The 16,309-nt window shown below is 39.3% G+C and overlaps 1 protein-coding gene across 4 annotated transcripts in view; it reads right to left on the reverse strand.

The window, feature by feature from the left end:
- Positions 1-10,682: 10,682 nt before the first annotated feature.
- The window catches only part of hoxc3a (homeobox C3a), a 72,161-nt gene continuing 66,534 nt past the window's right edge, over positions 10,683-16,309 (reverse strand). For all 4 annotated transcript variants that reach the window (XM_017707943.2, XM_017707942.2, XM_037541295.1 and 1 more), the window contains 3 exons: positions 15,185-15,345; positions 14,742-15,000; positions 10,683-12,337 (listed from right to left, as the gene is read on the reverse strand). In XM_017707943.2, coding sequence (XP_017563432.1) covers positions 11,775-12,337; positions 14,742-14,985 — 807 coding nt within the window. In that variant the 5' untranslated portion in view covers positions 14,986-15,000; positions 15,185-15,345 and the 3' untranslated portion in view covers positions 10,683-11,774. The remainder of the gene's footprint in view (positions 12,338-14,741; positions 15,001-15,184; positions 15,346-16,309) is intronic.

Below are 16,309 nucleotides of genomic sequence, written 5' to 3' on the forward strand. Positions count from 1 at the left end.
ATGGTGGACAGGGGTTGGCTAGGGCATCATTCTAACCATCATTAGAAATTTCTGTGATGTGTGCCTGAGTAGCCTTCCTGTTGTGTTGGAACAGATGAATAGCCATTGTTGTGCTTGCACATTTATGAGCGTTGGGCTCTCAACATTCTGTCAACAACAGGTAAACAACAGTGGCCCACTGGCAGTAGGTGCTCACCACTGCTGATTGTGAGCACCCCCAAGCCTTGTCATTTTGGAGATGTTTCTGCTCATAAGCATTTGTCCCCCTGTGACACCACCATATATGGGAGGAAGTGTGGCGACCATTTTCATGGAGGGTTAAGGTTGGGGAATAGTGGCCTGGTGGATCATTTTTGCTGCTTAAGCCCTTCCATCTGTACCAATCTGACCATACGCAGCAGTTACTAATAAAATCCGAGCACTAATATGGTCAGAAAAAAATTATGGTTTTCCATAAGGGTTAAGGTGGGGGATAGTGGCCTGGTGGATAATTTATACTGCTCAAGCCCTAAACAAGCTCCTTGTTCAACTCGTCTTTGTCCTTGAAGATTGGATCCCCCTCTAACTGTGGAGATACCTCAAAGAACTGGGTAAGCTTGTTCCAGTGTTTCTTGTTTTTTTTTCTTGTTTTTTTTTTTTTTTTTGCTGGGCCCTGTTTTGGCTTTTGAGTTTTTTGTGGACATCGTTTGCTTGGACTGTGGTTGCTGTTTTTTTTTTTTTTTTTTGGAATCGCTTGAGACAATCTCTGGACATTCTCTGGATTACTCATATCAACTGCTTTTCTGCTTTGTTTTTTTTACTTTGTTGCTGTTGAGGTTAGTGTGTTGTCTGAGTGGGTTCTGGGGAATATTAAGTAAAACTTGTGCAAGCTCTGTGGGATTCTGGTGCTCACGTGTTTTCTCACCATATTAGTGCTCGGATATAATTAGTAACTGCTGAGTTTGGTCAGATTGTTAAACCCTGTCAAAGTCTCTCAGATCTTAACGGCTGCGCCTTTCTCCTGCACCCAACATGTTGACCACGAGAAGTGACTGTTTGCTTACTGTGTAATAAATCCCAGACCTTGACATGCAGCATTGTTAGATAATCAACACTACTCATATTATCTGTGAGTAATCATGTCTTGGCTCAACTGTGTATGTAAAGCTGTCTATCTGGGCTCTCTGGAGTGTTTGCCTAGGACAACACTCATATTACTGATATTAGTGATTATAAATAACTAATATTATAATATATACAAAAAGGAGGTTTTTATGTATGTTTGTGTTTTCATTTAAAAAATTCCAAACTTCTCCTTCAGGAAGTTGATTATTATTTTCTAAGTTATCACTCAACATGGTTTGGCTCAATCAATACTTCATTAAATTTAATCAAGTGTGCTGCTGATGGAATTAAACAAATCTTTGTAATGGTTAAGGGTGTCAAGGAAAATTCTGGAACATTTGTTCTTTTTACTACCTTGGATGCTGAGGCGTATAGTGCGCAGAGGTCGACAACTTTCTGGAGGGTCAATCGCTACAGACCTCCAAACTTCATGTGACCTTCAGAGTAGCTCAAGAACAGTGCGTAGAGAGCTTTATGAAATGGGTTTCCATGGCGGAGCAGCTGCATCCAAACCTTACATCACCAAGTGCAATGCAAAGCATCAAATGCACTGATATAAAGTGCAGCCACTGGACTCTAGAGCAGTGGAGACATGTTCTCTGGAGTGACAAATCATGCTTCTCCATCTGGCAATCCAATGGATGAGTCTGGGTTTGGTGGTTGCCAGGAGAACGGTACTTGTCTCACTGTATTGTGACACGTGTAAAGTTTGGTGGAGGTGGGATTATGGTGTGGGGTTGTTTTTCAGGAGTTGTGCTCAGCCCCTTAGTTCCAGTGAAAGGAGCTCTTAATGCTTCAGCAGACCAAGAGATTTTGGACAGTTTCATGCTCCCAACTTTGTCAGAACAGTTTGGACATGGATGAGCGAATTTGGTGTGGGAGAACTTGACTGGCCTGCACAGAGTCCTGACCTCAACCCGATAGAACATCTTTGGGATGAATTGGAGCAGAGACTGCAAACAAGTCTTTCTCGTCCAACATCAGTGTCGACCTCACAAATGCCCTTTTGGACGAATGGTCAAAAATTCCCATAAACACACTCCTAAACCATGTGGAAGCTTTCCCAGAGGAGTTAAACATCATATTAAACCCAATGGATTAAGAATGGAATGTCACTCAAGTTCATATGCATATGAAGGCAGATGGGAGAATACTTTTGGCAATATAGTGTATATTCACAAGCATGAGTGTAGATTCTTCCAGACAGGTGTACTCCAATTACTACAGGTGTACTACAGTTACATAATTAACATTGTACATGCTCAGTCATAAATATGCTAAACATTTGACCTCAATTTTCAAGATGTCAAGAGGAAAAGATCTAAGTGACTTAGAAAGAAGGGTCATTATTGGGTACAGATGGCAGAAACTTCACTCACAAATAATGCTAGAAAAGCAACTGTTCCTCAGTGCAGGATGTGATGATACTGTGTAAGCAAGAACAGTAAATCCATAACTACATAAAGAAGGATATTATAGTGTGTATATCCCTCTTACAAAGGGCTGAGGACAAAAGTGGCCAGCATGGTTTGTGTCCACTTGTCCCCTTTTATCACTTTTAATCTATCGTAAAATTTATGTCCTGATTGTCATCTATTCTAGGATGAGAATGCGAGCCCTCCCACACAAGGAAGGAGGGGTCACTGAATGGTTCGATGAGTATCAAATTTAATGTTAGTCATGTGATATGATCTTCACAGTCAACAGATCTCAGCCTAACTGAACACTTACAGGAGATTTTGAATCAATCGGTTAGACAGTGCTCTCCAGCACCTTCATCAAAACACCAGTTACAGTGATATCTCCCATCACTCTGATCTCTCCAGTTCGGTTCCAGAGACTTCAGAATAAAACTCTTCCCAAGATTAAAAAAAAAAAAAAACATGTATCTCCAAACTAGTAACTTTAAAGAAAAAGGCAAAAACTTTGATAACTTTTAATGTAAGTTAATGTAAAGCAGTTGTATTCCAAGTCATTTTGAAGCTTTTTATTGATCTATTCATCATTCCATTTTTACACAGTGTAAAGAACAGCCACCTGGTTCAAGTGATCTGTTTTTTGGACAGTGATTTTATAATTTTATATTTGAGATGTGTCCAGAATGATGACAGAGCTGTAATGAATGACTACGAAAGTTGTATACCACCGAGATTAAAGTTATAATAAAACATCCAGAATGCCTCACATTTGAAAAGTGGTGATCAAATCTAGTGGGTGAAAGCTTGGCAAAGTAAACAGATACCTTTATATGGCATGTAAAATCCATGAAACATTAACCCTTAAAATCCCAGGCTTGTTACATACTAAGGCTTATTGTTCAGTAACTACAGGGACTTCAGTGTAAATTGGCTGAGCTATTCTCAGGTTATAGAAATGTGCCAGTGGGCCCTGGCCATGTAAAGGAGTTAATATAGTAATAATTTTGCTATTAGGTTACAATAAAAAGTTTAAACAGGTACAATGCAATATAGTTTGAAGTAACCCTTCTAGCCCTGTGTATTTGGTAGAACACTGATTTTTGTCAGTACTGCTCAGCACTATTAATAATTCATTATTTTTATTATGAAAGTGAAACAGAGTGTTGATCAGGTACAATACACAGCGACTATATACACCATTGATATATTATTGTGTTCTCCACAGCAATCACAGGTTGCTGATACAGAAACGTCTCAGGCGTGCCTGTTTTGTGGCAGAACCCTATATCTTGTGTACTGTGACTCTTCTAAGAATATGAATGTTTGGAGTCCTTGCTTCCTGCTTGAGCTCAGCAGGCTGTAGCCCAAACAGAGTGACAATGGGCCATCCGTCATATCAGCACACTCGGCTCTGTGCTTCCGGAACTCCTTACTGTGGGACATTAGCAGGGTTAAACATGCGCTGGGAAGCAATGCTCTTGTCATCATGCTGCCATATGCCTCCGCTGCTTATTTGAAAGCAGAAGCAGAATTTTTTCCATCTTCCAGAGCAGTGCTTTCATTCGTTGTGCCTTCACTTACAGATATGGCACAGATGTAAATTAGATATATGGTGCTTGCTTACAATACATACGAATATGTTATTTTCTGTATTGTACTCTCTTTATGCTCTGAGCAAAAAGGTGTTTATATTGTACCAAAAGAGGGTCTGTGTTCTATAGCAACAGCAGAACCATAACAACTCAAAAAACCATCTGAATATTTGATGTATGTATAGTTGAATGGTTGTTTTCCATGATGTAATATCTGTTATATAGAATTCTTCAAAGAGCCTCTAAAACACGGCTCTGTATAGCACCTAAAACATTTCTGCTGTTGGTAAAGAACATAGAACTTATTTTAGGTGTTATATAAAACCTTTTTATACATAGCCACAACTTCTGTGCCAGATCACTCATATATATATATATATATATATATATATATATATATATATATAGCATAGTAATAAATTAGATATGTGGTGCTTGCTTACAATTCATTGAATACGTTATATGTTATGTATGTGTGTATTTTTATAATTTTATATATAATATAGGAACCCTAGTGCACCATCTCTTTTAAAGATATATATTGTTGATCAAATGAAGGATGCTCATTGCAAACTGATGTATGCAGGGCAATAGAGTAAATGTTATTGTAGCCCTTGTTGTAGAAATGGAGGGCGATAATAGGTAAGACACCTCATCTGGACGACAGTCATCAGCGCAGCTCCTAGTTCATCATCAGGAACCACCTTTAACTGGAGCACGTTTAAAAAGTCATTGATCTTTATAATGCAGTGCTTTAATATGACAGTAACAGTTGTATGTGATGCAGGAAGTCAAATTGCGGGGATTGATGAGCGCTTGCAGGTGAGTTATAACCCATCTACCTGAGTGATGCTCAGACTGCGTTCCACACCAGCAAGCAGACAAATAAATAAAACCCATAAAGGTGACACTGGGAATTGATACTTAACAGTCCCTCTGAGCAACAAGCACTGAAGGCTGCTCTGTGAGTGGTAGAGTGAGAGAGAGTGAGAGGAAGAAAGAAAGAAAGAAAGAAAGAAAGAAAGAAAGAAAGAAAGAAAGAAAGAAAGAAAGAAAGACTGTTCCATTGAACAACCACTTTTGGTACCTTTGCAATGGATGGTAATTGAACATATATTACAGAAACAGTAGATAATGTTTAGGGTGAAAAATTCTTCCCTTTCTGTTCCTTTATTAAGGGGAAGTTTCACCATTTTTTCAAACGTTTTGCATAATTTCATCTTTGGAATGTAAACAAAGTCATGAATAAATGTCTGCCACACCCACACAGGTTGTATTTGTAATGTTTATGACTGTAAAATTAAAAGTAGTGGAAAAAGTAAAAATAGTGGAAAATCTGATAAAAAAATTTTTTGGGAGGGACTATTTTACCCAAAGTGCTCTGCATGTACCCCAACACCATAAGTAGATCCAAATAAATGGATTAACAAGACATTTTAGGCCAAAACCTTTTTTCATGAAACGACCATGAAACAGTATCTCAAGCATCAGGCAGGACATTCATAACCATTTTGTGTAATAACCACCGTCGTTAACAATTTTGATTTGGTAAGTTTCTCTAGAACAAAGCATTTCACACCAAACTACTCTGAATGACTTTGTTTACATCTTAACCATTTGATTATTCAGAACATTTAAAAAAATGGATTGATTTCTTCTGTAAGCATAGGGAAACATGTCAAAATTGTTGCCTAGTATAATCAAATATACTCTACAGATGCAGCAGATAAAGATTCAGCTGATAAATGCTATAAAAGAACAATCAATTAAAAAGTCCGTTAGGGAATCAGAGTGAAGAAAGACAGGAAGAAAAGTAAAACCTAGAAGGTTAATGGAAAAGAATGGACTGGCCTTGCCAAAGGTCACACACACACACACACACACACACACACACACACACACACAGTCAGCGCCTTGTTTATGATTATTGGCGAGGCCAAGCACAATGCATGTTTGTGCAAGTTAATGAAACGCCTTGGATTGTTATTGATTAACACTTTTGGAAAAAGCACCATGAATCTGTTCCTGTACAGTTGGCAGTGCAAGCACCAAGAGAGCTAGATGAACCTTAATAGCAATTTAAATAGGAAAGGCTTGGTTACATGGCTTGATCTCCACTTTGTGTAATTGGTCCTTGGAATTATATTTCATTATAATTCATTACATTTTGCCCTCCAATTTTCAAAATTGTAGTCAGCCATGAGATATCTGAGGACAAAACGTGAATTTTAATGCCTGCTGGACCATCTGTTATGCTAATTGACTGTAGAATGAATTGATTACATCTAATTTCCAGATTCTTAACTAGATTGTGGGATTACTAACTAAATCTGGAATGTGATGTATGGATGGTGTCCTGTGGGTTGTGTGGTGCAGGCCGTTCCACCAATTTTCATATATATATATATATTTTTTTTTTTTCTCTATCAAGAGAGTGCTCTGTAATTTCATTCTTTTTTCAGGGGCAGTATTTGAGCAGTATGTTAAGCGTGTTCATACATTCTGTGGACTGAAATCCCTGCCATATATAGTTGGCTGTTACTCATTTTGGGGTCTTTTAAAGGCACAGTGGTCTTTTCAGTAAATACAAAATGGCTTTTTATTGTACTTAGTCTAATAATCTGTCCCGAGGAGGTTGGCATAGACTGCAGAAGATCTGCATCAGCATCATGCTTATATTAGGAAATGCAGGGCCAAATAGTTTTTCTACTAAGGAAAAAATAACAGCATTTTCAAAAATTGCCACTATGGCACCATGTGCTAAACAACATCTCACCTGTCTTGTCACTTGGTGGTACCTTCAAAGATACATCTCAGTACCTTTAGTCAGGGAACATAATTGTACTGTAACACATTGAAGTTATACCCCATTTCCAAAAAAGCTGGGACACTGGGACAATGTAAATAAAAACAAAATGCAATGATATGCAAATCAATTAAGCCCTATATTTAATTGAACACAAAGACAACAATTCAAATGTTGAAACAGAGAAATTGTATTGTTTTTTTTTTTTAGAAATATATGCATAAAAATCAAAATAGGAATATATTGGTCCATAAAGAGTAATAAAAAAATTTTTGGTTTCAACATTTCATTTGTTTTCTTTGAAGTATTTTCCTTTTAAAAATATGGTTTACATGAGCTGCATGTCATTACATTCTGTTATTATTTACATTGTAAGTTTTATGGACTCCACACACCCCATCTCATCGCCAGACTTTTTATTTTATTGTTCTATTTTAAAACATTGGGTTATGAAAAAGTACAAATACGTGCTTTTCATTGGGAAAAATCTTATTTCAGGTTCACAATTGAACCGTAAAAACCACTGTTGTACCTTTGAGGATACACATTGTTTGTACTTTGATGTAGACCTCAGAGAAGGTTTATGGATGTAGTGAAGGTGGACATGGAGATGGTTGGTGTGAAAGTAGAGGAGGCAGTGGATAGGGCAAGATGGAGGCAGATGATCCGCTGTGGCGACCCCTAAAGGGAGCAGCCGAAAGAAGAAGAAGAAGATTGTTTGTACTTTGATGAATGAAAAATGTACCTGCACAGTAACTTTATTTCTAACAGTGTAGGTTCCTCTGAATTAAGAGGTTGTTAAAGAGTCAAAACAAGTTTGTTGCTGCAAGCTAACACTTCAACTAAAGACTGGAAACTTTAATACCCACATAAACCAGCAAACTTTGCAAAATGTGGTGGTTAAGTTGCTTTTGCAGTACTAGCCTACAGTTTGGGTAGCTGGTATAGAGTATTAGCTTGCTTGTATATTCAAATTGCACAGGACACGGGACAAAATGTATTGGTTTTGGGACCTTTTAGTTTACCACAGGGTATGATAGTAGCAAATTTCAAATGATTTTCCCATAAAAAATGGATCCAGAGTTCATTACATTGGCATGACGCCGACTACAGAATGAGAACGTGACTTCAGAGGTCTATTGGTGCTGTATTTGACTTTGGTTGTGTCGTTTTTCAAAGTTGGAAGTAAATAATTAACATAAAATAAAGCAAACAATGTAAAGATTGGCTTTGTTAGCTGAGGAGACATCTGTAAAAATCAAAACTCTGGTAGAGCTGACCTTTAGATTAAAGGAAGTGGCCTAGGATATGGCTGAAAAGAAACCAATAACCAATTAGTTCTCCAAAATGAATAAGAACGTCTGTGTATCAATAACCAGATAGCACAGTGGTAGCGATTATTCCTTCATGGAAAATTGATATTGGTATAAAGTTATATTTATGAGGAGCAGTGTGTGCGCATGTGTGTTTGTGTTTGTGTGCTTTCCTGTAGAACACTTTAATATACAAAAATTTCCATGCAAATCCCACATGTGCACATAAAGGCACAATCCTGCTAAGAGAAAAATCTGTACGCCACTGCTTTCAGAATAAGATGAGTTATTATACGCAATGAAATCATAGATCATAGCAATCAAAAAACAATATTTTAAGAGTTTGTACATTGATAGTTCTCAGGGCCATTAATATGCATTTTAAAGAAGTGTGTGGGCTGGGGAGTACCATAATTTGGTTTGCCCCATGTATTGCAGAGTGAAAAAAAGAGGCTGCATATCATATTGCAAGCCTGCTGGAGCTCTGTTTGCTGTGGGGATTTAGTTGAATTTATCCTTTGTAGTTGTGAATGTCTAAAAATAGGCATTTTTATTCGGTGAGCAGCCCAGGATGGGCTCTCTCTTCGTCTCTGATCTTTGGCCAGGGCTCATGTAATGCTCCTTAATGTGCCTATAAATCACCGCCGGTCAGCCTGTGCACGCAAGAATGTAAAGAATTCAATGCAGCTTCCATCTATTTTCCCCTCTCTTCTTTTCTTTTAAAGTCTATCTATAGTAAAGCATTGTCCCTGGGCACTCGAGGGGAGATTTCTCTCTGTCCGCAGCTGATTTTCTATGAATTAATTACGTATTGAATTAAATGATGGATTTAGGAATGTACTGGACCTATTATGCTGCTCTCCTGTCCGAGCCCCCGTTAGCTGAGGCAGTGATATGTCTGAATTAGGGCTGACCTTCTTTAGTGCATAACATGGGCTCTCTGACTGCAGCAAAACCCCACTGCGATTTAACAGGGTGTCTAATATGGGCTTCAGGCCTACTGTTGCTTAGTGGCTTGCTGTGAAGACAACTGCTTTGAGCAGGCGCAGTGACCACATTTTTGCAAAGAATAGACCTCCAGTGCTCTGCAGTGTCCCAGTTTTGCTCTTTGCTATTTTGTTCATTAGGAAATGCCCCAAAACTACAAAAATACTGAACGTTTACGATCTTGTGTATCAGGAATCCAATGGATAAAACAAATGGGGGTAAATATAATTCCAGTGCAGCCAAGCACTCAATAGAGTGTGCACTCCTTTTAGTTGCACGAAGGGGCCACCGGGAGGCCAGCTCCTGCTTTGCATAACGAACACTGCTGCCTGGTGATGGATGGTAAGCAAGACACACAGCAGGGTTGTGCGCCAGTCTCTAGCGGCCACCAGAAAAGAGACTAAAGAAAGGGCCATTTTTTGGTTAATTTTAGTTTTTATATGCATTAAAACAGTTAGGCCCACTATGAGTACTGGGTTTATTAATTTACTCTCTTGGTAATAAGTCACCATAGAAGGGTCACTTTTACATTTATTAAAGAACCAATCTTTAAAGAACCATTTTTTGTCAGTGAGAAGAATTTAGTTTGAAGAACCTCCACATGGAATGAACATTTATACCACTTAGTTTTTTTTTTTTTCTTAGAACTGGTTGTCCAAGCCAAGAACCATTAGGCAACTTGTTTTTTTTCAGAGAATGCTACTGTTTACAATACTTTCATAGATAATGTTCTGCACCGCATTTTGAATTTTAAAACGGTATCCTTATCATATTGACCACATTCAAATGACTGTAGTCAATTAGGCTCAAATCAAAAAATGATTTATCGCCTCGTTTAAAATGGAACTGAAGGCAATATTTCTGAAAAAAGAGTAGATTTCTTGCTATTCCTTGCTTAGTTTATAAAATGACTCCCGATGACACCTTAATTAAACATAATTAATCAAAATGAGCTATCGCCCACACAGCCCAGCGCAGGGCCCATGAACGTTGCCCTGTCGATGCTAACTTCACTGTTATGTTGAAATACTTGGGAGATGTGAAGATAGAGTGTCTGTTGAAGAGAGAGAGAGAAAACAAAGTAAAAAGAAACCCAAAGCTGCGGGTCTTATCTTGTTGTGCTCCATTGAGGAAGAGCAGGTTGGGGGGGGGGGGGGGGGGGGGGGTGTACAAGCAGCACCCCGGCAGCGATGACGTGTGGCTGCACTGCTACAGAGGGAGAGAGAGGCTTGTCCGGATGATTAATGTTGGTGGAGCGGTAGGCGGGGGCGGGGAAGGCATGTATGTATCTATAGATTGTTTTACAGAATACAAAATACACTGCTGCTAAATGCAAGTATGTGAAGAAACTTCCAAAGTCACCTTAAAGCAAATGCACAAGCCTATTTCTTTGGACTGACATCTCTACATCACTACAACAAGGATCACCGCAAGGATTACATGGAGCAACATTATGCTTATTGACTTGCATGCATTTATTCAGTTTATTCAAATTGTATTACATTTACATAGGATAAAAAATGAACACAGAAACTATCACAGATTGAACACTTCAAAATGAAAAGCCCTTTCTATCTTCCAATATCTAAAAGTTGACAAATGACAATTTAATTAATGCTTCTTAATGAATCTGGACCTGTATTGAACAGTTGAGGTAGTTCTTGTTTAGATTTAGCATCACGGAATCAAATCACGCTAAGTAATTTGACGATTTTATGTCATATATCCATGTTACATGTAATGCCTTACCATGTAATTCATATGTTAGCCTAATTCACCATCAAGTTATAACAGAATACAGGGTACAGCATAATAGTAATTGAGGCAAAGGTAACACAGTACCTTTATCTGAGACAAAACATCGCCATATACACAAAGTATTCAGAGATTTATACTGGTTACGTGAACATGTACTGGTTAAATGAAAAGTTCCTCTCAATCTCAAAAGTCCATCTGAGCTTTCATATAATGTTCTACTGCTTAATGAACCAGCATATTTTGAAAATCCAACCTTTCTAACCCTGCATCCTACAGCATCATTTCGAAGCATATAAATATGGGCTGACACAAGCCTCCGACAATGCATTATCTTGCCTTATTTCCCATTAAAGGAAAAAAATGAATGCACTTGTTAACGTTAGGAGGATTCTTATGCTTTTTTAAACATGGTGTTTTCTGTGCTCAGTAGATAAACTCTCAGAAGTGGGCTTGGGTCCATGTGTAATAAATCTCGGCTCTTTTCACAGAGTCTGCAGCAGCTTATCCACAGAGGAAAACCTCCCTGCTTTGCTGCATATTGGCTGATAACATGTAATTCTCCTCTGGCCCTTCGCCCACGACAGTGAACTTGGCTCTGTGGTTCTTCCAAGTCAACATTCTGCCTGTAAATCAACTTCTAAGGGCAACAAATCCTGCCTCTCCTCAAAGCGCTGGCAGCTGGGGATGTGTGTTTAATCAGAGTGTGGCATGGGCATGGGCAAACTGTCAGACAGAGATACAGCTGAAGGAGTGCTGGGCCATGGACAGGTATGTTGCGTAGTGCAGATGGGCTGAATCACATGTATGAGGGTGCAGGAGGTACCAGGAGGCACCCCTCTTCTTGCTGGTGCAGATAGAGGTCAGAGACAGAAGCTAAAGGTGAATCATTGGGTCTGGACGCTAGTTGAGGAGCACTGCTGAAGTCCAGAGTAATGGCTGGAGCTGCCTTCGCAAGCAAGAACCAGTCTTTGTAGGTGGGTTGACCATAGCTGCTTTGACTACAGTTCAAGAACTGGAGATGGTCTTGAGCTTTGACGTCCATTTCAGCACAAGCTTCTGCAGAAGATGATGCACCCACTGCCTGGCAAGAGTAGGATGGCCATGCTGTCGCCTTACCCTTGTGATCCTTCTTGTACTTCATCCGGCGGTTCTGGAACCAGATCTTAATCTGTCGGTCTGTGAGCTTCAGCAGCGAGGCCATCTCAAGTCGCCGTGGGCGACACAGGTAGGCGCTGAAGTGGAACTCTTTCTCGAGCTCCAGTAGCTGAGAGGAGGTAAAAGCTGAGCGTGCACGCTTCCTGGCAGATCTGCTGTCATTCTCCCTCACCCTCTCTGGAGAACAGGCCTCATCGCTGGCACCTGGGAGAAAACAAAGAGATGGAGCTCTAAAAATACATCCTGTCTGAGTCCTCTTGTCTTAGTATATGTTCTTAATCCCAGTGGAAGCGTTTGGAAATCCCTTTGGAGAGGATCTGTCATATTCTGGTTTTAGTTCACCAGCTGTTCCTTAATGCACAGTAGTTAAGATTCTTTTACATTATTTGGCCTGCGTGATTCAAGACTTTCCACATTGTTATAGATTAATATCTGTATCTACTTTTGAATCATCAGTACATCCACACTTAAGAATATCCCAGCAATTACCCACTCATAGTGAAAGTCATGTAGCATTAAGGAGGAAAAATAGGATTTGTTCACATAGTAGGTCTCAGTGCACAGCGTTAACTAAATTATTTAATTTAGATTGGATCGCAATAACTACATAACACGTTTGACTATCTGATCTGATGCTGTTCAAATATGGTTACGTATCATTGGTATTGGAATAAAACCTTGTATCTCCAAAATGGTGACTATATAGGAGAAGGAAAGAACATTCCTAACTTGTAAATAAGACAATGTGGCAAGATTGTGGACCATTTCTATTGGTTCATTCATTATGAAGATTGAACACAATGCAAAGAGTGAGTGGAGTTTTCAAATTGGGTAAAGAAAACAAAAATAATGGGCACACAAGATTTTTGCATGACAGCTATGAGATATTTCCAAGAACCATTGCTTTGTGACATACATATATTTAAAAAAAACATGTATTTTGATTTTTAACTTTAATGGAATCATCTTTTACGATTTTCAAACGATAAATAATGAGGATATCATAATTGATTTTGTGAAGGGTCCTTCTGAAAACACCATGGATGAGATGCATTATGAATGAGAAGGAGATAAATATATATCATGGTTGATTGTGTAGTGTTGATGGAAGCTAAGTAGTAAAGCATGTTGTTAAAAAATCAGATCTATCTGTGAGGGGCCCAATATTGCTCGTGTCATGGATCTCATTGTGACTGCCAACCCAACCCACCAAACTCTCCAACTGGGTCCAGACGAATAAACATTTTCCTTAAATGCTGGTGATAGTTTATGGTGAGAACACTGTCTGCAGCTTGACCTTCAAATTAGTCTTATGCACTCCAAGGTTTTTCTATTCATCCACTGATGTCCTCGAATTTAAAGAATCCTTCATTTGATTAATTTCGTCACTTGGGTGACTATTGTACACAGAATATAAGATTTCTGAGCAAAACCTTTTGCGACGAACAAAAGTTATGTTGGCTGATTCTCTGATCAAGGTCCTAACACATCAGGAAATGTATGTGGTGCTTATGTTAAGGGAGCTTCTTTTGTAAAACCTTTCTGCTTTTCTCTGCAATAAAAAGTTGGGTTCTCTCTTCTGCCTGTTCCCATATAAATCATGTCGAATGCTTCCTATCCAGTCACATTCAAAATGCTGAGCTTCATCACCCAGCCTATGCATACTGGCCTTTGGCTGCGAAAACCTGACCTGCCATTTCTACTGTACACAGAAGAATGTGTGAGGATAATTCAAGTCGTAACAGGCTGAACAACCTCAGCAAGCTTACTAGGCCTTTGTTTAATGAGAACTAAAGGTAGTAATTTCCATAAAATATTAATTCCTGTGCAGGTTCTTGCTCTGTTTTTACTTTCTCCCTGAACTTGAGCAAATTGAGTATTTTCACTCCCATAAACCACACAAAAAAGTAATCTTTGGGGAGCGAACAATGCCACAAATCAAAATCCCTGTACATTTCAGAAATGTTTAATAATTGTGTTTTTAATTATTTCAGTGAGTAAGAACACTTAAGCATTCCATCGCTACTTAATTGCCTGTCCCATGTGCTCCTCTGTGGCCATACATTCAAATATACTGTTTTTCCACGCAGCGGTTTTCTTAGAATGGGAACAAATCCATCTCATGAATTCGTCTTCTTTTCTCCAACACTCTCAGTCTCCTCAACAATAACCCAAGCAGTTAGTGGTCCTCATTCATCTTCTTGGACACTTATGAGCATTTTGTTGAACATGAAATGAAGCATTACAGTAGTCTTTGTTTTCTGTTGTTCATTATAAATAATGGCCTTATGCTCACTGTTAGCCAAAGTGAACATTTTTGTCCCACTTTTGGAGCTTAAACTTAGAAGAGAGCAAAAAAAACCGACACATGGCTGCAGATCACTGTACTTATTGAAGAAAGAGGCAAATTAGCATCGATTCATTGATAAAGAAGTGTGATTAACAGCTCAGCCCTCTAATGAATTACTGCCTGTCAATTAGCTGCCAGTACATATGTGACAAATCATACTGAAGCCAAAACCAACCTTATTGACTAAAAGATGAGTCATACATCAGATTCACCACTTGAATGCAATTAATGTTTTCTTCAGCAGCAAAGTTTTCAAACCTGATTGGCAGAAGTTAGCTGCGCCATGGCTTGGAGTAGACTGCCTCTCGCTCATCCAAGGGTAGGTGGTCTTGCGGAAGACGTTTCTAGCACTTGTTCCAGTCATTTTTACCAAGCTGTTCACCTGCTCCGTGTGGTGAGGTCCAATCCTGGTTGTGTTTTGGGCGAAACCAGCACAGGGTGTGTGGGACTTCTGAAGGAAAAGGGGGTCCCACACATGGCCTGCATGGTGCCCAGGCTCCATCGCAGAACTGCCTTCCTGTAGAACACATGGAGAACAGTGTTGGACCACGGAATTAAGATGAAGAGGCTTGAGAAGTGTTTTGGACACAGAACTATAATCAGTGTTCCCCTCTTGGTGTGATAACGTTTGCATTTCGAGCTGCTTCTCGTCTAATTACTCAAGCCGGATTATTAATCTTTGTAAAGTAGGCTGCACTCACACGTATTTAATAGTCTGGCAGCACGGATGAACCCCAGAGTCACGTGGGGCCGTCCTCCAATAGCCCGGCGCATGGGACGATGCTCGAGCAACTTCTCGTCGAAGGGAGCACAACGCCTCCGTCTCCATGCTCCTCTGCTGCTATTAGCTCCAGTGATTAACCTGTAGACAAATAGAGGACGGAGTAGATCACAGAGTTTAGACACTACCATGTTTGGGGAAGAGTGAGCAGAGAGGGAGTGAGAGAGTGAGCGAGAGGGAGAGAGAGAGAGGGGGAAAAACCCAAACGGACGGAGAGAAATGGAGTGCGTGGATCTGGGATCTGCTCTACCTTTCCTTGTTTTCAGCTGAGGATGCTAAATGTGCTCTCGGTGAACTTGAGCTGAGAACTGATACAGAACAGTTTTAATTTCTCATACTGTGGTGGTAGGTATGCGGAAATACCAATGTATATTCATAATGTACCGTTATATCTTTGCTGTCTCTTGTTTTATAATATTGTCTTCATTTTTCCAAGTTAATTCTGTCATTTTCCTTCAAAACTGTACTGAACTGAAATGAATCTGAATTAAAGATCGTTGTTGTAAATTGTTCGTGTCACATTTATAGTTGCGGCTGTGTAAGGTGATGTAGGCTGAATGATGTGGGCTGTTTTCATGTAACATAATGCGTGAAATGTATTAAAATGCCATAACACTTATTAAGCCACTGGAGCGCCTGTTTGGTGTCCGCCGACTGACTTGTTTGCGCTTATTTTTAAAAAAACCTATTACTATTATTTTTTTACCTAAAGTAACTAAAACGTCAATGGCATTATTGGGTGTGGCCAAACAAAGGGAATTTCATATCATTGTCAGGAACAATGCACAAAGGGGGAACCGTTAAATGAATAGTAGAATATATACTTTACCGTGACAAACAGTGAGGTTCAAACTTTTGGCGCCCGAGAAAAGTTTTTTTTTTTGCTGACTACGGGCTGATTCTTCACTGGATATTTTTTCAGGGCGGTTTTGGACTGAAATTCGTTCAAAACAAAGCCCTGAACAAAGGAGCTGAGCTCGTGCAGCCAAGTGATAACTCAAAAACAGATACTCGGAGCAACGGTTCTTGTTGGAAAGTCATTGCA

This window comes from Pygocentrus nattereri, chromosome 9, assembly GCF_015220715.1.
Source record: "Pygocentrus nattereri isolate fPygNat1 chromosome 9, fPygNat1.pri, whole genome shotgun sequence".
Lineage (NCBI taxonomy): Eukaryota > Metazoa > Chordata > Actinopteri > Characiformes > Serrasalmidae > Pygocentrus > Pygocentrus nattereri.